Source organism: Carlito syrichta, unplaced genomic scaffold, assembly GCF_000164805.1.
Source record: "Carlito syrichta isolate Samal-C Ts95f unplaced genomic scaffold, Tarsius_syrichta-2.0.1 Scaffold305648, whole genome shotgun sequence".
Lineage (NCBI taxonomy): Eukaryota > Metazoa > Chordata > Mammalia > Primates > Tarsiidae > Carlito > Carlito syrichta.
The window spans coordinates 940,418-966,057 of NW_007249744.1; the positions used below are offsets into that span (position 1 = coordinate 940,418).

At 42.4% G+C, this 25,640-nt stretch overlaps 1 protein-coding gene across 1 annotated transcript in view; it reads right to left on the reverse strand.

Annotated features, from left to right (window-relative positions):
- Positions 1–25,640, reverse strand: part of MEI1 (meiotic double-stranded break formation protein 1) — a 100,637-nt gene that overhangs the window by 57,011 nt on the left and 17,986 nt on the right. The window contains exons 4-13 of the mRNA XM_021714423.1: positions 24,184–24,266; positions 21,372–21,477; positions 18,807–19,010; positions 15,145–15,275; positions 9,815–9,929; positions 8,934–9,050; positions 7,827–7,926; positions 7,570–7,704; positions 2,312–2,426; positions 477–568 (exon numbers count right to left, since the gene is read on the reverse strand). Coding sequence (XP_021570098.1) covers positions 477–568; positions 2,312–2,426; positions 7,570–7,704; positions 7,827–7,926; positions 8,934–9,050; positions 9,815–9,929; positions 15,145–15,275; positions 18,807–19,010; positions 21,372–21,477; positions 24,184–24,266 — 1,198 coding nt within the window. The remainder of the gene's footprint in view (positions 1–476; positions 569–2,311; positions 2,427–7,569; positions 7,705–7,826; positions 7,927–8,933; positions 9,051–9,814; positions 9,930–15,144; positions 15,276–18,806; positions 19,011–21,371; positions 21,478–24,183; positions 24,267–25,640) is intronic.

Here is a 25,640-nt window from a genome sequence, read left to right on the forward strand (position 1 = left end):
GTCTCGAACCCGCGGGCTCAGGCAATCCACTCACCTCAGCCTCCCAAAGGCGTGGGATTACAGGCTGAGCCACCGAGCCCAGCTAATTTCTCTTTCTAACCTCACTGTTTAGCATCAGGCCTGGCACACAGTAGATACAACAAACATTTGTTAATGTAAACTGAATTAAACAAGCATTCAGTGAATACCAACACTAGGCTAGTTTGGGAGTGATGGCAAACAAAGGTGAATAAGATAAAACCTCACGGCATATTAATAAAGACTTCGCTAGGAAGGATTGTTTAGGGATGTTCTACCCCTAGCTACACATCCTTAAACCTCCCCCACATACCCCCAAACCCTGCCCCCCAAAGTCTTCTTTGGTATGCAGCAGAACATCAGAAATCAAGTGTTGCTTTTAGAACTACATCCTTTGTCTGGATCCCTCCCACCTCTACCTTCCAAGCTATTACCTCAAACCACAGAGGGCCCCTCACCTGCAGGCATTTCTAAATCCCTCCAGAGTTCTCAGGATAAATTTTCCCCTTTGAAGAATGGCCTTCTCCAAATCTCTACTGGAGGCATGGCCCTGAGGTGAGAAGGAGAGAGAGGAACTTATTGATCAAATACTTACTCTGTGTCTCAGCCTAGGCTTCAATGACTGCAGACTGCTTCCTCTCACACTATAGTCCACTCTCCAGGGGATCTTGTTATATATCCTTTCACATATAATAGATCCTTTAAAAAATGGTAGAGGCCGAGCTCGGTGACTCAGTCTGTAATCCCTGTAGAGGGAGGCCAAGGCAAGTGGATTGCCTGAGCCCGTGGGTTCAAGACCAGCCTGGGCAACTTAGCGAGACTCCATCTCTACAATAAATCAGCAAAGTAGTTGGGCACAGTAGCACATGCCTGTAGTTCTGGTTACTTGAAAGGCTGAGGCGGAAGGATCGCCTGAGCTTAGCAGGTCGACACTAGGGTGGCCATGAGCATGCCACTGCACTCCAGCCTGGGATGGAATGAGACTCCAGCTAAAAAAAAATAGTAGACGGGGCCAGATGTGGTGGCTCATGCCTGTAGTCTCAGCACTTTGAGAGATGGAGGGGAGAGGACTGTCTGAGCCCAGGGGTTTGAGACCAGCCTGAGCAACTTGTAGAGACAAGGTCTCTACAATAAATCAAAATTTAGCCAGGTGTGGTGGTACATGCTTGTGGTTCCAGCTACTTGGAAGGCTGAAGCAGAAAGATTGCCTGAGCCCAGCAGGTCAAGGCTGTGATGGCCATAAGTGTGCCACTGCACTCCAGCCTGGGCAACAGAGTGAGACTCTAACTCAAAAAAAAAAAATTGGTAGCAGGCGAAACCTTAATCACCAGTCCTGGCTTTTGATTTACAGGCCTGACTTTTGATTTATTATATATTTATTTATATATTTATTATATGCACAAAGCTGTCATAGACTGGTGGGCATTAACCTAACTGACTGTAATGTTCATATTAGTTGCACCAAACCACGAGAAAAATCCCTCTACAGGTATGAAAAGCTTAGTTTCCAAAATTAATCCTGAAGGACATAATCAACATTCAAAAGGCAACAATTACAACATACTGCACATTGGTCAGATTCTTTCTAAGATTCTAGTAGGGGCTGGGTACAGTGGTTTACAACTGTAATCTCAGCACTTTGGGAGGTCAAGGCAATAAGATTGCTCGAGCCCAGGAGTTTGAGACCAGCCTGGGCAACATAATAAATCTGGTCTTTACAAAAAAAAATCAAAAAATTAGCCAGGCATGATGGTGCACACCTGTAGTCCCAGCTATCAGGAGGCAGAGGTGGGAGAATCACCTGAGTCCAGGAGGTAGAGGCTGCAGTAAGCCGTGATCATATCACTGCACTCAGCATGGGCGACAGAGTGAGAAACCCCAACTCAAAAAAATAAAATTCTAGGGAATCCAGGCTTAAATAATTTTATGAGCATGTTTACTATACCTGCCTGGATAATATATGGAGGCAAAGTATATAATAGGCTTGGTTAGAAACGCCCTGGGGTTTACTATCCAGGTTCAGGTACTTGATCATTTTTGACCTTAGAGAAAAATTATTTCACCCCTGTGGCTTCAATTTCTTCACCTATAAAAATGGGGATAGTAATCCTTGAGCCTCATACTTCTGCAGTTAGGGGGGAAAAAATAACATTTCATTGTAGCTGTGTGTGCATGAGAAAAAGCTATAAAATGGCATACAAAGGTAAGGACATGTATAATAATAATAATAATTTTTTTTCTAAAAACATATTACAGCATGATCTTCAGAAGAAGCAGACTGAAGTGCACTGACCAGTGGCCTCCTCTTCAGCGGAGTCTGGGAAAGCTCCACACACCGGCCAAGCATGGCTTCCAGCAAGGCCTGTAGTTCCCCATACCTCACAGGTGGAGCACTCTGATGGTCCTTCCTGCATCCAGAGAGACAAAAGCAAGCTTGGGGCGAGGCAAGGGTACCTCCAAGATACCCCCAAGATACCCCCAGGCTCTCAGACAATGGAAAAATATTTATTCCAACATCTATCTAGCTGCACAACTTTCTGTACATCCTTTGCCCTCTCTAGCCATCAGCTTCCTCATTTGTTAAGAGGGTTAACAGCATTCTTCTCAAAGAATTATTCTGAGGATCAAATTAAATAATTAGATAATGCATGCCAAGCACTTAACATGATGCTTTATAAATGTCAACTATGACTATTATTGTTGTTATTAAGGACACAAGATTTTCTCACCCAGAAGGGCTTCCTGGTGAAAGAAGCACTACTTAGAACTGAAGATGCAGCAAGAGATGTAATGGCCACTGTTCTCCAATAAGTCATACAAACTCTCTTGAGGAAGACAGATCTGACTTCCTCTCTGTTACTTCACTGAGGAAAACCATAATCAACAGGTAAATGTTATCAGGACCTGATTCTTGTCAGCATACAGAAGAACTTTCTAAGAGTCAAAACTATAGGGGTAGAGATGACTAGGGAAAAGTGAGTTTCCCATTCTGCAAAATTATAAGTAGAGACCAGAAAACTACTTTTGGAGAGTAAATCATTATGAGTGTGGGGTAAATGTGGACAGGTAAAACTTATTGTCCATTTGGACCTTCATATTCATTGACTAGTTTAATTGTGAGTTCCAAGAGGCCATGGACCATCTTTTCACTATACATAAACAGAGCTAGATGCATTATAAATTAATGCTGAATAAAAAAGATGTTAAATGAATGAATGATTATTTGACAGGGTATTGGTTTCCTAAGGCTGATAAATTACCACAAACCAGGAGGCTTATTCACATGGCCACCTTCCCTCTGTGTATGTCTGTGTCAATGTTATGTCCAAATCTCCTCTCCTCATAATCAGACCAGTCATTGGATTTACAGTCCATGCTGCACGACCTTATCTTAACTCAATTATATTTACAAAGACCCTATTTCCACATTTAGGATAGACATAAATACTGGGTGGACACTATTCAACCTAGCATAGTTGCCAAGAAAGAAAACCTGTTAACTCTCATCCCTAAGCCTTTTTTGAACACTGGGAATAATATGTTGGGTCTTCTAATAGGTTCTCAGTCAGTTGTATATAGTTAGGGCTTGATTTTTGCTTTCCTTTGTTATCTCTGGAAGCTCTAAGTTTGTAGATTCTACACTGATCATCAAGCCCTGGTTCTTCCATCTTTAAATTATTTTCAGTAACTCTCACATCTCATTTTTCCTTCTAGTTGTACCTTCCCAGAGATCCTCTGAACCACTCCACCTCAGAGGGACCATCTCAGTAAATGTTCTGAGAAGTTAAAGTCAAAAGTAAAATCAGGATGGGTAACCATGACTCAAGACTGTAATCCCAGCACTTTGGGAGTCCAAAACAGGAGGATCCTTGAGACCAGGAGTTTGAGTGAGCTATGATCACACCACTGCACTCTAGCTCCAAAAGGAAAGTGAAATCACCCAAGGATTAATCCCTCTATCCATCTATCTCCACAGTTTTGACCCAATCAGCTGTCCTTCTCCAGGTACCACCCGCTTCATATAATCTGCTGGCCAACTGGCTACTGTATCCTCAGTAATCCCTATACTTTCTCTCTTACATCTTTTTGCTAATCCTAATCTTTCCACAAATCTAAATTTCTCTTATCCCTCATAGCACAATTCAAATACCACTTTCTGTTGAAAGCTGCTACTGGTCCCCCTTAACACTGACTTCCTGGGAGACTTCCAGCTCTGCATGGGTACCTCTAATTGACACTGCTCTTACTCTATACCTTTGTGACCCTATTGGCTTACCCATCTCGCCCACTCTGGGATGCATGTCCTCGATTTAGAGATTCAAATCCAGGAAAGGACAAAGAGGGAAAGGAGACAGACTGAAATCATTGCAATGTAAATGCTATTTTTTGTTTCAGTTTTTAGAAACAATCTAGAGTAAAATCACAAAGACTTAAATATAGTTATAGAAGAGACTATAAATATCAACTTTTACAATGTAAAATTAAAGGTATAGCTGACTGACCTTGAGAAGTAGAAAGCAGGGAAGAGAGCAGAAAGGAGAGAGTTAACCAAGTAGAAAGTCAGGAGACACTGCTTCAAAACGAGGGAACAAGAAATATCAGTTTTAGGTATGTCATTTAAAGATTCAAATACATAAAATATTAACCAGCAAAAATGCCAAGGAGATATAGAGAAGGCAAAAAATATTAAATCTTGATCTTTCTTATGGGCAAGTTAGTAAATAATGTCTTAAATTGACAAATAAAGAAACAGCATTATAAGTTTATTATTTAGATTTAGGGAGATGACCACCATAACTAAAGCCAAATGAGTAAAAATTATTTTCCCTTAGGAAGTAGAGACAAGGTTAAAGAACTTTTCATTTCATTATAAGCCCTCCATACTATTTTATTTTTTATTTGAACATATTAATGTGTTAAAAATTTAAGAGACAAAACATGGTAACAAAATAAAGGTTACTATATAAATAAATATGGGTTTCCTCCATTACTTTTTTTAAGAGTTCAAACATCTTGCTAAGAAATAATTTCCCATCTTAGCCCTAGGATCTCTTAGTTTCACCATCTATTTTAACATCATTTTTTTCTATATTGACTACTATTAGGAAAGAGAGATAAAGTAGTAAAAAAAAATAACAAGATCCCTGATCTCCTGGTGCTTATATTTTAGAGGGGGTGGGGGGGTGGGAGAAATACAAAACAAGTAAATAAACAAAAACTGTCAAGTGTTTGATAGGTACTATAGCAGTCTGATATGTTAGTTAGAAAAGGACACTGAATGACAACAGAAGGCAGTCATGCAAAGATTTAAGAGAAGAATATTTTAGGCAGAGAAAACAATTAGTAGAAAGACCTTATGACAGGAATAAGTTCAATGAGTTCAAGAAATAGAAAGAAGACCAGAGGAGTGAGCAAGAAGTGAACAAGTACCAATTATGGAGTGAGGAACGCAAATTTAAGTCTTTAGATCCCAAATTGGGTACTTTTCTCTATATGCTGGTAGTATGAACAGATTGAGATTGAAGTTCCTGAAATAAGGCACCAGGCAGTTGGAAATGTGGTCTGGAGCTCAGGAAAATACTGTAGTGGGCTAAATGGTGGCGCCAAAGATATCAGGTACCTGGAATCTGTGAATGTTACTTTCTATAGTAAAGTTTTTATAAATATGATTAAAGATCTTGAGATGAGAACATTACCCTGTATTATTTAGATGGACCCTAAATGTCATCATAAGTATCCTAATAAGAGAGAGGCAGAGGGAAATTGCATACACACACAGAGGAGGAGGCAAAATGATCACAAAGAGAATGATTAGAGTGAGGTGGCCATAAGCCAAGGAACCCCTGGAGCCTCTAGAAGCTGGAAGAGGCAAGGAAGGATTCTCCTCTAGAACCTCCAAAGGGTTTGCAGCCCTGGTGACACCTTGATTTTGAACATCTGGCCTCCAAAACCATGAGAAGATAAATTTATGTTGTTTTAAGTCACCAAGTTTGTGGTAATGTGGTCCTGTAACAACAGGAAACTAATACAGGCATTTTAGGCTAAAATTAAAGATTTGGACATTATCAACATAAAGCTAGTATCTGCAGTTCTGTGAGTGAATGAAGAGCACTCAAGGAGAAACTACAGTAAGAGAACAAGCCCCAGAAGACTGAAGTTCTGGGCATGGTGGCTCACGCCTATAATCCCAGCATTTCAGGAGGCCGAGGTAAGAGGATCGCCTGAGCCCAAGGTTTGAAACCAGCCTGGGCAACTTGGTGAGACCTCATCTCTACGATAAATTTTTTAAAAATTTGCCAGGTGTGGTGGCGCACATCTGTAGTTCCAGCTACTTGGAAGGCTGAAGCGAAAGGATTCCCTGAGCCCAGCAGGTTAAGGCTGCAGTGGCTGTGAGTGTGCCACTGCACTTCAGCCTGGATGACAGAGTGAGACTCCAACTCAAAAAATAAAAAATAAAAGAAGGCTGAAGTTCACAAGTGTTAGAGAGTTACCTGTTTAGGAACAGGCATAATTGACTCATGTCTGTAATTCCAGGGATTTGGGAGACTAAGGTGGGAAGATTGGTTGAGGCCAGGAGCTTGAGACGAGCCTGGGCAACATAACATGACCCAATCTCTATTAAAAAAATTTAAAATTAGCTGGGTGTGGTAGCACACCTATAGTCCTAGCTACTCAGGAAGTGAGAGGATCACTTGAGCACAGGAGTTTGTCACCCACACCAATCTGGATGACAAAAAAAAAGTTGCCAGCTTCTGGTTAAAGATGATGGAATTAACATACAAGACACTGTTGCCTCCTCTACTCCTTACCAAAATAAAAGTAGAGGGATTTTTTGTTTGTTTGTTTCAAGATATAAATTCAAAACAACAAAGAAAATACAGAAGACATGATAACATAACAAATCACTTTGGAAGTACAGTCGGCCCTCTGTATCCACAGGTTCTACATCCATGGATTCAACCAACTCCTGATCAAAAACATTTAAAAAATAAGAAAATACAACAATAAATAATAATACAATTTCTAAAAATACAATATAACAACTATTTGTATAGCATTTATATTGAATAGTCATCCCTGAGTATCCATGGGGGATTGGTTCTAGGACCCTCAGGGACATCAAAACCAGGTATGCTTAAGTCTCTTATATGAAATGATTAGTATATGCATATAACCTATGCATATCTGCCCACATACATTAAATCAACTCTAGATGACTTATTATACCTAATAAGGTATTAGGACTAAATGTATAATACCTACTACAATGCAAATGTTATGTAAATAGTTGTTAAATTATATTGTTTAGGGAATGATGACAAGAAAAAAAGTCTGTACATGTTCAGTACAGATGCAACCATCCATTTAAAATATATATATTTTCAATCCCTGGTTGGATGAATCCACAGATGTAAAACCCATGGATGTAGAAGGCTGAGTGTATTAGGCATTATAAGTAATCTAGAGATGTTTATAATATCAGCTGCCCTCGCCTTGGCAGGCCCTCTGTTATATGCAGGGGTAGAAAGTTCAGCCTTCCTGGGTTCTCACCTCAGGAAAGCAGAAGTGGCCTTCACTGCCTCAGCAGCTACCTCCAGCACAGGGCTGCTAACTGCTTCTTGGAGGACACGGCCAGCATCTCTGCACATGGCTGAGCTTGTGAACAGCTTGATCTCCTCCGGCTGCCTGAGAAATGGTAGACGAGAAAAGAGTGGGTGAACTCCTATCACCAACTTCACCAGGAGTAAGAGCTCTTTTTCCTTCTCCAGTTTGGCCCCTCAGACCTAATGTTCCACCACTTTGCTCACCGAGTCAGGATCTCAGCAAGGAGCAGCAGGCCCTGCTTGTGCAGCTCTGTGTTGTTCATCTTCAGGATTCCCTGTAGGCTCCTTACCACTGCCTCGATCCCTACCCCAGGATGACATGACAAAGCCCAGGGATCAGTGCTCTGTATTTCCTTCACTGCCCACCAGGGGAGGTGACAGGCTCTGGACAGCACATATTGATTGGCTGGAGGCCCCTGTTGGAGAGACCCTGACAAGGTTGAGCTAATGGGACTGGACTATGAGATCAGATTATATAATTCATCTCTGTTTCCCCAACACCCAGGATAATCCATAGCCTAGGACCGGCACTCAAGGTATTCAGTGAATGCCTACTGACTAAGTCACATCTCAACTTTGCATACTCCTATTCCTCCTTGAAGAATCAGGTTGAAACTTCACTTCATCCAGGAAGCCTCCTGATTCATTCAGACAGAGTTGTGAACCTCCCCTGAGTCCCAACAGCTCCTGCACTTCTCTCTAGCAGAGTTCTAATCAGCTCCTATTGAAATTGTCTGTTCATTTCTCTCTCCACAGCTTCCCTAAGGGTAAGGATCATGTTATTTATCTCTAAATCTCCAGGTCCCGGTTTGGTGCCTGTCATAGACTAGGAACATATAATATTAAATGAATGATTGAATGTGCCTACTTTAAAAATCCAGATGTGACATAAAAAGTCCCAGACAAGGAAGGGACAGTTTCAAGAAACTCTGAAAGGATAAATCAGCAAAACATAGGGACTACCTGAATGGATAAACAAATATCTGGGGCATGGGATTGGAATGAATCCAAGGCTGAATAACACTGTTTAGAGTTGTTAACATACAATAGGAATTCACTTAGTGGCAAACAGGAGTGTCTTTCCCTTGCTAAAAAGTCTAAACATGTATACTTCAGCTAATCAGTGAAGTGCAGAATGTTTGGACATTAATGCTTGCATATGGAATCTGACAAAGAGTTTGGGCTGATAAAAATGTCCAGATCCAACGCTCTCCTCTAAGGTGAAGCTAGACCTTCACCACTGCTGCTGCTGCCCAACTTCAAACTGCTATCCACCCAGCCCAGAGTTAGGATAGGGCCCACACTACCAACCATACACCGTGTGACACTTGGAAAAAAAGCATGGCTCTTCTGCCAGGAGTATCAGGCAGTTATAGCTGGACCAGATGAGCACTTCGCTGGAAGACGAAAGATGCTCAAAGAGGAACTCTGGCAGGGGAGAGGATAAAAAAAAAACAATAAATGACAGCCATATGATTTGGATCCCTTAACTAATGCTCATTAAGGCCTTGGATTTATTCAACATCTTACTCCTGTTACTTCATCCATTCACACACACTCTCCATGAGGTACAATCATCAATTCACAGACAAATCTGAAAAGTTCCCTCATAATTTTGGTCTAACCTCTTCTTTTTAACAGCTGGGGAAACTGAGGCCCAGAGAAGAGGCACTGTTAGGGAGAAAGGTGGGACTGAAACTTAAGAGTCCTAATTCTCAGGATGAGTAGCAGTATGATGCAGAAAAAAGAGCTTTTAGAGCCAGGGAGACTTGATTTTTATATCCCATCTCTATCAATGGCTAGATTTGTCAAATTAAACCAATTATTTCCCTTCTCTGAGCCTCAATTTCTTTATCTATAAAATAACGAAGGTAAGGACCTAAATGTGGTAACATTTGCAATACACCTCAGGGCATATTTCCTGACTCATAGCAGGCCCTTGAGAAATACTAGTTCCCATTGCCTTCCTGGTTCACATGTCTTTCCATCACCTTATATCAGGTGTTTATTCCCAAGTGGTCAAATAAATACCAAAAATCAGAAATAAATTGCTCAAGGTCATATAAGAAATCTGCAGCAAGAAGATTCAGATGTTATAAAGTCTACTTCTTAGCGTCTAACATGGACAATTGAACTTGTCACTACCCCATCTCTCTAGTATGGGGAAGAGAAAGTTAGAAAGGCCCCCTTACCTGGGATGTCAGCATGGATGAAGGCCAGGGCATGCTTCGCTGGGGAGTGGACCAGCACTGCAGTTATACAGTGGGCACTGGCCACCTGCAGGGTCTCATCTCTAGAAAGGAGAAGCTAGAGAAACATGCAGCAAAAAATGCTCCAGTCACAACACTGACAGAACCAGAGGAACTGGCTTGAGTAGCTCAGGGCAGCCGCCAAATTCCTCTCTAATCCCTTCTGCAATACATGGCACCAGGCATTAAGGATGGTGCTCCTGGAGAACAGTTATGGACTATGGAAAAGAGTCCATGCAAACAGTAGCAGGTTAAAAAAAGTAACAAAATAATACAATGTGAAATCCACCAGAGGCTCTCAATGAACACTGAAACCATAACCAATAAGGGCTCAGGCCTTCACTGAAAAAAGTACATTCTCAGTCCTCATCTGGTTCTGATGTTTGCAACAATCCTGTAACATAAAAAAAAGGTTCCACTATGATCCTCACTTTGCTGAGTGTTAATACAGCATGCCTGAGGCTGTTATCCTCAGAAAGCCCTGTCAGTAAGGCTGGCTCTCCGCTGGTTTTGGGAACTTGAATTTCAGGAGGGTTCCTACCACACCTAGAACTAATGAGAGAGTCTCACTGTTACAAAACTATTGAGTTGATGCATAAGTTCATAGCATTTTTTGCTTGTCCATGGAATGCAAACATTGCACTGGCCTCCATCTCTTTCCAGAACATATCAAGCCCTTCCCTGCCTCCTGCTTTCATCTGCTGTTTCTTCTGCCCAAAATATGTTTCTGTTCACTCTTCAATATCATTTCATATTAATTCTTCAAGTGTCAGCCCTTCAGAGAGGCCCTGCCCAATCACTCAACCTGTAAATAGCTTTCTCTGTTATGATCTTATCTCTTCTTTATTTCCTTCATAGCACTTATCACAATCTGTAATTACTTTGCTTCTTCATACTTGTTTATCTACCTTCCTCACTAGACTGTAAGCTGTATAAGGGTAAGAAACTTGTCTGTTTTCATACCATAATCTTTCCAGTTCCTAACACAGTGCATAACACATCACATTAATGCTTAACCAAATGAATGAATGAATCAACCTTGCAACAGCAGGAACACAAACGTTGACAGTATATTCCCAGGGACCTGAATTTTGAGAGAATAGACTGATCAACAGCCTATTTTCTCAAGAAAGAATAGCAATAGACTCTGGCAACTTCAAAAATGCCAGAAGTATATATGACAGTCTTCATTTAAAATTTTGAAATTTTGCAACAGAGAAATGTTCATTTTGGAAATAATCTACTTTATCAGGCTTTTTCTCATTTATGTGTTATCTGTGCACTTACAGAAATCAGTGTTTTTTTCAATGATACTTTTTATATTTTGTACCTGTTTTTAAAAGGACTTTCATTCTCCATGCAAGTAAACCCAATCTCCCTTATTTTCAGCCAATAGTCTTTTTTTTTTTTTTTTTTTGAGTTGGGGTCTCATTCTGTTGCCCAGACTGGAGTGCAGTGGCCGCTCCCGGCCACCGCAGCCTCAACCCGCTGGGCTCTGGCGATCCTTCCGACTCAGCCTTCCAAGTAGCTGGAACTACAAGCATGCGCTACCATGCCCAGCTAATTTTTTGATCTTTATTGTAGAGATGAGGTCTCGCCAAGTTGCCCAGGTGGATCTTGAACCCGCGGGCTCAGGCAATCCACTCACTTCGGCCTCCCAAAGTGCTGGGATTATAGGTTGAGCCACCAAGCCCAGCTCAGCCAGTAGTCTTAATCATAGATTTAAAAAAAAAAAAAATTCTCTTTATCATCTGGAAGATTTGAAATAGTGATCTTATTTTACATTTCCTGAATGGATATACATGAATCTGAACACTATTTATGTGCTCATATCTTATTTATTTATTTTTTTTGAGTTGGAGTCTCACTCCACAACCCAGGTTGGGGTGCAGTGGCACACTCACTGCCACCCCAGGGTCGACCTGCTGGGCTCAGGTGATCCTTCCCCCTCAGCCTTCCAAGTAGCTGGAACTACAGGTGCACATTACTATGCCCAGCTAATTTTTTAAATTTATTGTAGCAACAAGGTCTCGCCAAGTTGCCCGGGCTGGTCTCGAACCTGCGGGTTCAGGCAATCCACTCATCTCAGCCTCCTAAAGTGCTAGGATTACAGGCTGAGCCACCGAGCCTGGCCTACTTTAAATGCATCTTTAATCAGACACACTCATGTATTTCAAATGCATCTTTTTTTTCTTTTTTTTGAGTTGGGAGTCTCACTCTTGTTGCTCAGGCAGGAGTGAAGTGGCACACTCACAGCCATCACAGCCTCAACCAAATGCATCATTTTTATACATCTTATTTCAAATGCATCATTTTTATACATCTTATGAATGGATAGATAATACACATATGTAGATATATATATAGATATATACCATAGATATAGATATAATATACATCTGTTTAGACAATGCTGTTTTCACAATCATAAAGAATGATAACACTTATCTTTTAAAATAACTAAATATAGCAACAGGTTTTACACCTTTTTTTTTTTTAGTTAGAGTCTCATTCTGTCGCCCAGGCTGGAATACAGTGGTATGCTACAACAGCTTTGACCCACTAGGCTCAGGCAATCCTTCTGCCTCAGCCTTCCAAGTAGCTGGAACTACAGGAACGCACCACCATGTCCGGCTATTTTTTTATTTAATTGTAGAGATGAGTTCTCACCAAATTGCCTAGGCTGGTCTCGAACCGTGGACTCAGGCAATCCTCTCACCTCAGCCTCCCAAAGTGCTGGGATTATAGGCGTGATCCACCACACCCGGCCTAGGTTTTACATCTTAAAGACATTTTCTTTTTTTTTTTTTGAGTCAGAGTCTCACTCTGTTGCCCAGGCTGGAGTGCAGTGGCATGCTCACGGCCACTGCAGCCTTGAACTACTGGATTCAGGTGAGCCTTCAGCCTCAGCCTTCCAGGTAGCTGGAACTACAGGCACACACTACCACGCCAGGCTTATTTTATTTTATTTTATTTTTATTTATTGTAGAGACACGGTCTCACCAAGTTGCCCAAGCTGGTCTCAAATCCCTGAGCTTAGGCAATCCTCTTGCCTCTACCTTCTAAAGTGCTTGGATACAGGCTTGAGCTACCGCTCCCGGCGATGATTGCTTTTCAATAATAGAGTACACATATATGTACAATGTATTATTTTTAACAAAGTTTTGGGTTAAATTTAATATTATTTTATTAGAACATCTGTATCTATTTTGACACTTGAGATTAGCATCAAATTGTTTTTGCTAATTTTGCCCACATTTCATTTCAAGTTTTGCATCAGTTTCCAAAATGTGGAAATTATGTCATTCTAAATTTCTGATGGAAATAGGATACCAGCGTAACTCTCCCCAAAATTTTTAAAAGATATTTTGTTCATTATTAATTTTTTGCACTAATTTTAATTTTTAAAGTTTTTATTTATCATGATCACTGAGTTTTTTATCGCCTACTTAAATTCTGCAACCAAGGTAACTCACACACCTCTCCTAGTCCCAATCCTGCTGGTTGCTACAGTAAAATAAAACCCCAATCATCCAATACTGTCAATGGAAGAAGAGTCTCCACATATGGATGGAAACTTGGACCTCTAAACCAAGATTGCTATCTCTACAAAGGTCTCTCACTCTAGGCTGAGTTCTCTCACCATGCTGGTGTGGTGCCCTGTGAGGCCATATGACCGTTTTTGTAAGTTCTTGTACTCCTGATGGGCCCAGTATCAAATGTTCTACCTAAATGTTAACATGAACTCCAGGCAGCAGGGAAATAAACACAGAAAGGAAACTCATGTGCGATTATCTGGTTCAGAGACATAGGACGTGCTCCTCAGAGTTCACAGGCCTTGCATAGACCATTCTAAAGGCATCCCAGAGAAACAAAGATTTGAAGTTTGCTCTGGATTTTTACCTAACCCGATCTGTCCTCTTCTCAGTTCTGACCAGAGTTCTACCTTCTTCCTGCAGAAGGAGCTTCACAGTCTGGGCAATCAACTCCTGCTATCACACAAGGATCTGCAGCTCTGCTAGGCCCTGTGCTGAGCAGAGTCAGGTCCTGCTTGAAGAAGCTCCCAGCCAGTCAACCACAATATACTGTGAGCACTGTGACAGAGGAGTACATTGCTGACTAAAGAAGCTGGGTTGACAGGGGAGCCTTAGAGACCTGAAGGTTGAATTAGATCAACCTTCAGGTCTCTAAGACAAAGAGAAGGCAAAGGCCTTACAGGCAGAAGAGAAGAACATCTGCACAGGCACAGAGACAGAATGACCCAGCAAATGCAGGACCAGGGAGAAGTTGTATATAGCTGGAACATTGGGTTTTTGGGTGGAAGAGATAGGACAGTGAGGCTAAAGGGATGAGCAGGATTCAGATAAAGATAGTTTTCAGTACCAAGCTGAGCAACTTATCCCTAAAACAATTGAGATGGTTTTGTTTCTGTTGCTGTATATATTCCCCATTTTCAGACAGCCTAGATATGAAGGGAAGGGTACAGATATAAGAATTTACAAACCGGGCTCGGTGGCTCAGCCTGTAATCCCGCGGCTCGGGAGGCTGAGGTTAGTGGATTGCCTGAGCCCATGGGTTCGAGACCCGCCAGGGCAACTTGGTGAGACCTCATCGCTACAATAAATCAAAAAATTAGCCAGGCGTGGTAGCGCGCACCTGTAATTCCAGCTACTTGGAAGGCTGAGGCGAAAGGATCACCGGAGCCCAGCAGGTCGAGGCTGCGGTGGCCGGGAGCGGCCACTGCACTCCAGTCTGGGCGACAGAGTGAGACTCCGACTCAAAAAAAAACAAAGAATTTACAACTGAAAAAAAAAACCTACTTTGAGTCTTCTAAAAACGTATCATTTTGGTCAGTAAGAAAACACTTGTGGAAATCTTAGATAGAGAGATTTCTGTCTAAATAAGGCCTAGGATGCACTTGGCTTCCCTTATATTGAAGCTTGAGATTAGGCATCACAAAACAATTACCTTTTTCTTTGGAGAAAGGTCTCGCTCCATCACCTAGGCTGGAGAGTAGTAGGCATGACCACAGCTTACTGCTATCTGAAACTCCTGGGCTCAAGTGATCCTACTATCTCAGCCTCCCAAGTAGCTGGGACAACAGGTGTATACCACCACACCTGAATTTTTTTTTAATGTATTTTTTGGAGACAGAGTCTCGCTATGCTCCCCAAGCTGGTCTCAAACCTCTGGCCTCAAGCAAACCTCCCATCTCAGCCTCCCAAAGTGCTGGTATTATAGACATGAGCCACTGCATCTGGCCAACAACCTACCTTTTTGAGCACCAAAGGCAGTGAGGTCTCTCCTGGTGGCCCCTCAATACTGTCAGCATTTTCTGCCAGTGCAGACTTGTTCATGATCAAGGAAACAAAGAGGTCATACTTCAACAGTTGCCTCAGCAACCCTAGGAAACAAAGTAGTTGGAAAGTAAGGAGAGAGGAACATAGGCATAAGAAAATTCTCAAGATATCCCCTCAGACATCCCCAGAGAAATTCTTTCATGTCTCTCTAGATATGAAGGATTCATTATTAGAATCCTTAAGCACCAGCCAGGCACAGTGGCTCATGCCTATAATCCCAGCAGTTTGGGAGGCTGAGACAAGAAGATTGCCTAAGTCCAGGGCTTTGAGACCAACCTGGGAAACTTGACAAGACCTTGTCTCTACAATGAATCAAAAAATTAGCTAGGCAGGGTGGTGCATGCTTGTGGTTCCAGCTACTTGGAAGGTTGAAGCGGAAGGAACACCTGAGCCCAGCAGGTCAAGGCTGTGGTGGCCATGAGTTTGCCACTGCATTCCAGCCAGGGTGACAGAGTGAGACTCCTACTCAAAAAAAAAAAAAGAATCCTTAAGCATCAATTTGCTTTCTGCAACCCAGCTCTCTTCCACAAGAATCTAGTGAGAACATACTAAATGTTAGGCCTAAGGGTCTAGGGATTCAACAGTAAGCAAGATAAACATAGCCTTGATTGCCCCACTGAGCAATATGTTTCATGAGGGCAGGCATAATGTCAGTTTTATCACAATATTATCCATCAGCTGATTCAGTTCCTGAACAAAAAGCAGTAACTCAATAAATAATTTTGTACTAACAAACGGAGCATACACTCCTGCAGGAAAAATAGATATAGAAGTAAGTATAAGTATACTTATAACTGTGATAAATGATACAAATGAAGAATACCCATATACATAAGAATGTATACAAAAGGAGCTAACCTAGCACAAGGGATCAGTAAAGCTTTTCATCAGCAAGTGCCATGTAAGCTGAACCTGAAGAATAAGCAGGAAAAACTATGTAAAGTGGGGAGACACATTCCAGGTAGAGGGAATAACATTCTAGGAACTAAAGAAATCCAAAATGGTGAAAAAAAAAAAAGAGAAAGCCCAAAAATGTTTGAAAGGTATTCATATTATGAAAGACCACAAAGGTTATGTTAATTAAGACTTCTGGTCCTTATGCTGGAAGTCATGGGAAGCCACCAAAGCATTCTAAATAATACACAATTTAATTAATAGGCAAACAAAAATTGCATGAGTTCTGAAGTGTGATCAGGAATTGGGAGGGAGAGAAGAAAAGTAGAAGAATGGTCCAAACCTCAAGGCATGAAACAGCGTGTATCTGTGATAACTTGGAGCAGGGCAGTATTGGAGTTAGAGCACATCAGAACTAAAGGGGACAAGTAAGGGCCCTAGTGCAAGTAAGGGCATAAATATTAATGTTAAATGATGTGAAAAAGAAAACCCAGAGAACTGTGGGAAATCAGATAAAGCATCTAATCCAACCATATCTTGAAGGATTAGAAGTTAGGTGGGGAGCCAACTTCTGGGCAGAGGGAAGAGTACACAAAGGCACAAGAGCATGATGTGTTCCTGGAGATTCACTTGGTTTAGTAAGGCTGAGTTAGGGAAGAGACACATAAAGGTGAGAGATGAGGCTAGAGAGGTCAATCAGGATGAGACCTTAAAGAGCTTATGGGAATCCTGGGTTTTAAGGTAAATGAAGATGATATATAACAGAATATAAGACACATAGCACTTGAAGGCTCCAAAGGATGCAACCACACACCTGGCTGGAGGAAAGAGCAGGAAGGAAAGGCTCCACAGAAGAGATAACATTTAAAATGAAAATTCCCTGTCCAGTCGCAGTGACTCAAGCCTGTAATCCCAGCACTTTGGGAGGCTGAGGCAAGAGGATTGTCTGAGCCCATGGGTTCGAGACCAGTCTGGTCAACTTGGTGAGATCTCATATCTACAATAAGTAAATTTTAAAAATTAGCCAGGCATGGTAGCATGTGCCTGTAGTTCTGGCTACTTGGAAGACTGAGGCAGAAGGATCACCTGAGTCCAGCAGACTGAGGCTGCAGTGGCCGTGAGCATGCCACTGCACTCCAGTCAGAGTGACAGAGTGAGACTCCAACTCAAAAACCTTAAAAAATTTAAAAAATGAAAATTCCCAGTACCATCAGTCAAGATTTCCCTCAGCTATGACCAGATCAGCTCTGGGACTGCCTAGGGCCTTACCCTAGGGCCCTTATTTGCCTCTCCTTTAGCTCTAATATGCTCTAACTCCAATACTGCCCTGCTCCAATTACCACAGATATAGGCAGTTTCATGCCTTCTGCTTTGGACCATACTTCTGCCTTCCTCTTCTCCTTCCCTCCAATTCCTTCTCACACTCCAGAACTCAGTCTAGGCATCCTTTCCTTTAGAAAGCCTCTCCTGTCCCCTGCTCCTACCCTCTTCTGTGTACCTCCATGACAGCACTCACCACTGTACTAGTCTCTAATTGTCCACATCTGTCTTCTACACTGGCCTGTGAGCTCCTCCAGGATAGAGCTTGGGTCTAATCATCTCTGTGACCCCAGAACCCAGCACAGGGCCTGGTACAGAATGAATGCTCATGGTGTGTGGCTGGATTATTCATGGCTCTTTGTCCATATCATGAAAATAATCTGCTGTCACCCAAAGACTATGCTTTTCCCTATAGATTCTGCTATAGAACAGGCCCTTACTCAGTCACCAATCGCAGTGTCCATCTGTACTATCCAAAATATAAAAGATTCCTGCTCAGAAGCATTTGATAGATATTATGTATTTATGTAAGGAAATAGCAGAAGAGGATAAAAGGGTATACTGGGGCTCCTAAGGAGCCTCAAATAACAAACAGAGAAACCCAGTGCTATGGTTTGAATGTGTCCCCCAAAGGTCATGTGAAGAAAACTTGGCAGTGCAGCAGTGTTGGGAGGTGGGGTCTATGGGAAGTGTTTGCATCATGGATGTGAATGTTTGGATTTGGGTCCTCATGAATGAATTAATGCCATTATCATTGGAGTGGGTTTATTACCACAGAGGTGAGTTCCCCATAAAACGAGTTTGACCCCCTCTTGCGCTCTCTCTCTTTGCCATTCTGCCATGGGATAACACAGCAAGAAGGCCTTGACCAGATGCCTGTCCTTTGATCTTGGACTTCCCAACTTCCAGAATAATAAACAAAAAAACTTGTATTCATTATAAATTACCCAGTCTGTAGTATTCTGTTATAGCAGCACGAAATGGACTAAGACACCTGGACTTTACCCTGGAGACCAGAGGGAGCCACAGGAGGTTTTCTGACTAAGAAGGTGACAGTATGCAAGCTGTGCACTGTGAAGATTAACTTGGCAGTAAGTACAGGATACACGAATGCAGGCAGTAAAGACTGGAGGCAGAAAAATTGCTGTCCCACTTTTCTTCTTTTCCTTCCAAATGCTACATTAAGATGCCACACCAACTCTAGGCATCTAGACAGTGTGTGCATCTTATCTACCAAACCCATGGCTTCTACTCTTCACAAAGCAGCAAATTTCCCCACTACAAGAGCAGCCAGTATCTTAAGTCCCATAGCAAAACCTCAAAAGCTTACTCTTCCTTTTCTCTCCAGCCCCATGTCTTACCCAAGCAATTGATCTGTAGCTCCTTTGTCTTGGCACCATCCAGGGTGGGAAGGAAGAGGGGACAAAGCTTCTCTCGGAAATGTCCCGAAAGTATTTCAGCTGCCATTGGTGAGGAGTATATCTTCCCATAAAGGTAACAGACAGAAGCTTGCACTCCCTCATTGGGGTATACTAAGCCTCTCAACAGATGCTCCATCAGGTTACCTGTCCAGAAAACAACCAAGGAGCTTGAGGAAACCTCATAATGTCAACTACTATATGAAATTCCAGCCAGAAATGGTAATGCATGCTTATAAGTCCCAGCTACTTGGTAAGATCATTTGAGCCCAGGAATATGAGGCTGCAGTGAGCTATGATCACTTCACTACACTCCAGCCTGGGCAACAGAGCAAGACTCTGTTTTGTTTTGTTTTGTTTTTGAGTTGGAGTCCCACTCTGTCACCCAGACTGGACTGCAGTGGTACGCTCCCGGCCACCGCAGCCTCGACTTGCTGGGATCCGGTGATCCTTCCACCTCAGCCTTCCAAGTAGCCGGAATTACAGGCATGCGCTACCATGCCCAGCTGGTTTTTGATTTATTGTAGAGATGAGGTCTCGCCAAGTTGCCCGGGTGGGTCTCGAACCCACGGGCTCAGGCAATCCTCTCGCCTCAGCCTTCCAGAGTGCTGGGATTACAGGCTGAGCCACTGAGCCCGGCCAAGACTCTGTTTCTAAAAAAAAGACATCCTCCAATCTATTATCCCCAGTGGGGCAGTAATGGTAACCTCCAGTAATCCCCCACGATAAATGCTTTCTGGGTACTTAATCAAAAGGGAAAACCAAAGCTTAGAGAAGTTAAGTGATTTACCCTTGGGTAAATTCTCAGTAAGATTTACTTATTTGCTTTTCACTTATTGAAAAAAGTGCTGAGGGGGGACGGGATTGTCAGTAGTGAGAATCTGCCAGGTGGGGGGTCACACTCATCAACAAGGGCTCCTGCATAATGAACGTTTGTATAACTAACCCTGAATTGTACCCCACATCTTTAAAATAAAAAAATTTTTAAAGGCCGGGCATGGTGGCTCAAGCCTGTAATCCCAGCACTTTGGGAGGCCAAGTGAGGGGATTGTCTGAGTCCACGGGCTTGAGAACAGCCTGGGAAACTTGGCAAGACCTCATCTCTACAATAAAATTTAAAAATTGCCAGGTGTGGTAGTGTGCACCTGTAGTTCCAGCTACTTGGAAGGCTGAGGCAGAAGGATCAGCTGAGGCAGAAGGATTGCCTGAGCCCAGCAGGTTGATGCTGGGGTGGTGGTGAGCATGCCACTGCACTCCAATCTGGGTGACAGAATGAGAAGAAAAGAAAAGAAAAAAGTGCTTCCAGCTAGATGCTGTGGCTTACACCTGTAATCCCAGTAGTTTGGGAGACCAAGGCAGGAGGATTATCTAAGGTCAAGAGTCTAAGATGAGCCTTGGAAACGTGATGAGACCACAAAAATAAATGTTAAAAAAAAGAGTTATCTAGGTGTAGTGGCACATATCTGTAGTCACAGCTACTCAGGAGGCTGAGATGGAAGGATTGTTTAAGCCCAGGAGTTGGATGCTGCAGTGAGCTACGAACATGTCACTGCACTCCAGCCTGGGCAACAGACTGTGACCCTGTTTCAAAAAAAAAAAGAAAGAAAAAGAAAAAATGCTACTATATTCCAGAATTAATTCTCCCTCCACCCAAAAGAAAGGTTCAGAGTAGGTACTTAATTAATTTGTGCAAAAATGAATGGAAATGCCAAGAGCACAGTCAAGAAACTGACCTTTTCTTTTCTTTTTTTCTGGAGTTGGAGTCTCACTCTGTCACCTAGGCTGGAGTGCAGTGGCACGATCATGGCCACTGCAGCCTCGATCTGCTGGGCTCATGCAATCCTTCTGCCTCAGCCTTCCAAGTAGCTGGAATTACAGGCATGTGCTACCATGCCCAGCTAATTTTTTGATTTATTGTATAGATGAGGTCTCACCAAGTTGTCCAGGCTGGTCTCCAACCCATGGGCTCCGGCAATCCTTTCACCTTGGCCTCCCAAAGTGCTTGGATTATAGGGGTGAGACATCATGCCCGGCTATTTTTTGTTTTTGTTTTATTTTTGAGTCCGAGTCTCACTTTGTTGCCCAGGTTGGAGTACAGTGGCACACTCACAGCCACCATAGCCTTGACCTACTGGGCTCAGGTGATCCTTCTGCCTCAGCCTTCCAAGTAGCTGAGACAACAGGCACACACTACCACAAACAGCTAATTTTTTAATTTATAGTACAGATGAGGGCACACCAAGTTGCCCAGGCCAGTCTCGAACCTGTGGGCTCAGGGAATCCTCTCACCTCAGCCTCTCAAAGTGCTGGGATTTTAGGCATGAGCCACCACACCCAGCCTTGACCTTTTCAAACTGACCAACATAAAGCATTTTGCAGATGGGAAACTGAAGGCTAGAGCAGGAAAGTAACGACTTCCCAGATACACACAGTGAATGGGCCGCTCAGATGGCACTGTGATCAAAGCAGGTAAAAGGGTAGTGGCAGCTCTTCCCACAGGTCACTCACCATGCTCCATTACAAGATTATCTGCCAAAGCAGGGATGGCATCCACCAACTTGCCAAGAAGGGTCAGGGTAGCCAGGCTACCTCGCATGGAGGGCATGTTGCACAGCTATAAAAAGTGAACATAAGAGGGAGAGGCGCAACAAAAAAAAGAAAGTGAATATACTCCACTCTGTCAATTAGGATCAGGACAGATCTCCCACCAAAACTGCTCTTGCCCTACCCACACCAACACCTGTATTGTGTGTCTTTTACCACAATCAGCAATCTTTAGCAAAACTCCCCCATTTGACTAGGAACTCCCAGAGGAAAGGGACTGAGTCTAGTCTCCTCAGAGTCCTCAATACCAAATTCAGTACATGTTTGTTAAACTGAATTTAAATTAGCCTTTTTGTCTTGTATAGAACCAGAAACTAAAGGGTGAAAGTTGGGAATGTCATAAAGACAGAATGCTGAATTAGTATTTTTAAAATCATCATTATTACAGCTAATATTATTGAACCATCTCTGTGTGTCGGGCACTATGCTTCATGCTTTTTAAGGAGAGTCAATAGTATATATCTCACCTTTACTACTGACTGGTTGTACCACTTTAAGAAAGACTCTTAACTCCTCTGGTGGGAAATAATAATAGTAACAACCTTATAGGGCTGTTGATAGGGTGGCATGAGATATTGCATACAAAGCACCTAACACAGTGCCTAGCATATACAGAAAGTTCTCAATAAGTGTTAAGTGCCATTATTGTAATAAGCATGGATATCCAGCCGGGCTCGGTGGCTCAGCCTGTAATCCCGCGCCTTTGGGAGGCTGAGGTGAGTGGATTGCCTGAGCCCACAGGTTCGAGACCCGCCTGGGCAACTTGGCGAGACTACATCTCTACAATAAATCAAAAATTAGCTGGGCGTGGTAGCGCACGCCTGTAGTTCCAGCTACTTGGAAGGCTGAGGCAGAAGGATCGCCAAAGCCCAGCAGGTCGAGGCTGCGGTGGCCGGGAGCGGCCACTGCACTCCAATCTGGGCGACAGAGTGAGACTCCAACTCAAAAAAAATAAAAAATAAAAAATTAAAAAGCATGGATATCCATAATTACAAATTCAATCTATTAATCACATGCAAAATAATAATATAATAATTTAAATATAACATAAACATTGATCTTAATGGTGTAAAGATGAACATTTGTTTTTCTTCTGCAAATAAATAAAAAGTGATTCTGATATTATTCCTTAATCTTAAACACAATGCAAAAAGCTGCTGATTAACTGATATATTAGATGACACTAAAGAAAGCAGTTTAAACATACCCACTCAAAGCTTACTTTAGATACTGATAAAAGTAAATGTCTTCAGTACAAAGTAATGTATATACAGCCTGAGCAATATAGTGAGACTCGTCTCTACAAAATAAAAATAAAAATAGCTGGGTGGCAAGTGCTAGTCCCAGCTATTCAGGAGGTAGAAAGATTGCCTAAGCCCAGGAGGTCCAGGCTGCAGTGAGCTGTGATTGTGCCACTGCACTCTAGCCTGGGCAGCAAAGTGAAACTCCGATTAAAAAAATAAAAAAATAAAACTTTAATGACCTTACATACAGGAAAAGGCACACATTTTAAGTGTACATTTTGGTATTAATAAACAAATGTCTAAATGTTGTTCCCATCAAGAGAACAGTTCTATGGTATAATAGTGAGCACTCTGGACTCTAAATCCAGCAATCCATCAAGATATAGACTACTGCTATCATACTAGAAAGTTCCCCATGTCCCTCTCAACTCAAGCCTTTAACCTACAAATATCTACCTACAAATGAAAAGAACAAGGAAAATTTATGTCAGTATCGGAAACATGAGTAACCTGAAGATAATAAGTTTCAGTCAATCAAAATGTTCCTAGGTCGGGCCCGGTGACTCATGCCTATAATCCCAGTATTTTGGGAGACCAAGGCAAAAGAATTGCTTGAGCCTAGGAGTTCAAGATTAGTCCAGGCAACATAGTGAGACCTCACCTCTACAAAAAAAATTAGCCAGGCATGGTGGTGCATGCCTGTAATCTCAGCTACCCAGAAGGCTGAGGCAGAAGGATTGCCTGAACCCAGGAGGTCAAGGCCACAGTGAGTTGCAACCATGCCACTCCACTCCAGCCTGGGCAACAGAGTGAGACCCCAACTCAAAACAAACAAATAAAAAAGTAATGTATACAATTCAGAATTAAATAAAACCACCAAAGACGTAGTGAACATATTTCCTTGACAAATTCATCAAGGAAATCTGTATTATATTTAAGGAAATAACAGAGAATGGGCCATTGGATAATTATGCCAGAAAGATAGGACTTCACTATGTGGAGGTAACATTTGGGAAGGAAGGAAATTGCAAAGAGCACTGGAGCAGGACCCTACTTCTGAACTAGACCCTAGTTCTGGCTCTGCCACCAATTCAGTGATCTCAGGCAAGTTCCTTTATCTCTCTGGACTTTAATCTCTCCATTCTTTTTTTTTTTTCTTTAAGAAAGCAGGACTTATTGAGAACAGAAAAGTTCCCACAGTGGGAGGGAACCTGAAGGGGTTACCCCTCCATCTTTTCAAAAAAGGAGCCAGGCATGGTGTCTTGCACCTATAATCCCACACTTTGAGAGGCCAGGGCAGGAGGACTGCTTGAGTCCAGGAGTTCAAGACCAGCGAGGGCAATACAATGAGACTTCATCTCTACAATAACAACAAAATTTTTAAATAAATAAATAATAAAAAAGAAGAATTGGCCCAGCTCTGACATCTGCGGATTCTGAAGGGCCTCAAGGACTCACAGCTATTTACCAACCTCTTTGTGGCACTCATCCAGCAGGCAATGGACAGTCTGCTCCAGCTCTAGTTGCGTGGTGAGCTGTATAAGAACTGAGCAGACACAATAGCATTACTAACCAGGAAACACTCTGACCCAGATTCACCTTTCATAGTCCTTCTATTAAAAGTCAGTGAGGGATGGTGATTTGCTTGTGTTAATTGATATTATTTTCTGTTTCTCCCATCAAACTGTGTGAACATCTAAACTAAAGGATTTCTGTTTCTTCATTATTTTACATCAGTGGTTCACAACTAAGGATGCATATTAGAATGACCCAGGGAGCTTTTAAAAAATACTAATGAGGCCGGGCACGGTGGCTCAAGCCTGTAATCCCAACACTTTTTGAGGTTGAGGCTACAGGACTGCCTGAGCCTACGGGTTTGAGACCAGTCAGGGCAACTTAGTGAGACCTTGTCTTTATAATAAATCAAAAAATTAGCTGGGTATGGTGGTGTGCAACTGTAGTTCTGGCTACTTGGAAGGCTGAGGCAGAAGGATCACCTGAGCCCAGGAAGTCAATGCTGCAGTGATCCATGATTGTGCCCCTGCACTCCAGCCTGGGCAACAGAGTAAGACCCCCAACTCAAAAAAAGAAGGAAGTTCTCAATAATCAGGTGAACAATATGGGATATTTTGTGAATATCATCTCCTTCCCCAGCCATCCAGCGTTTATTCAAAGGACCCATGAACAAAGTGGCTGTGGTGGCAGAGTTGGAGGCTATGCATGGACTCTACAATACAGAGTTTCCTTAGTTAAGGCTGAATTGATTAGTGTTATAACTGAATACCTAACCTTGCTGAAAGGACAGACTAAGAGTGGGAAGTCATTTTTCATAGTGTTCTTAAACCCTGACACAATGATGAGAAAATAGAAGCTATGTTTTGGAGAAATGCATACTTTAGATAAAGATTAACTTTGCCAACTTTGTCTTTTCAGAAACACAGACTTCCTGATGTCAGAGGTATCTCATAGTGGCAATCAAGCTTCCCTAGAGTAAAGGGAATTTACAAGGCCTAAGACATCATGCATTGGACAAGGATTGTAGAAGTCACAAAACTTGTAATTACAAAATTTAAGACCACTCAGAGGGGGAGCAGATGGGGATGCAATCTTCTAGTAAATTGGGCACTATCTACAGGGAAGTCGAGGATCCCCTGAAGCTATCCACTGGGAATGCACAGGAGATAAGGGGAAGTGCACCCTCCCTTAGCTCTAAGGAATGTCATTTGGGAAAGTACAGGAGCATTAGAATCCTTGTCACGCCCTTCTCTAGGGGCTATGATAATATGGATAGACATAAATGGGTCTCTGTGTCGCAGGGTCTCCAAGACAGGTGGTTGATAAGGAAGTCATGGCAGTCATGTCTACCTGATTGCAACATCTCCAGAGGAAAGGATTTAAGTCAGGACTTGGTGGGGCTATGGTGCCACAC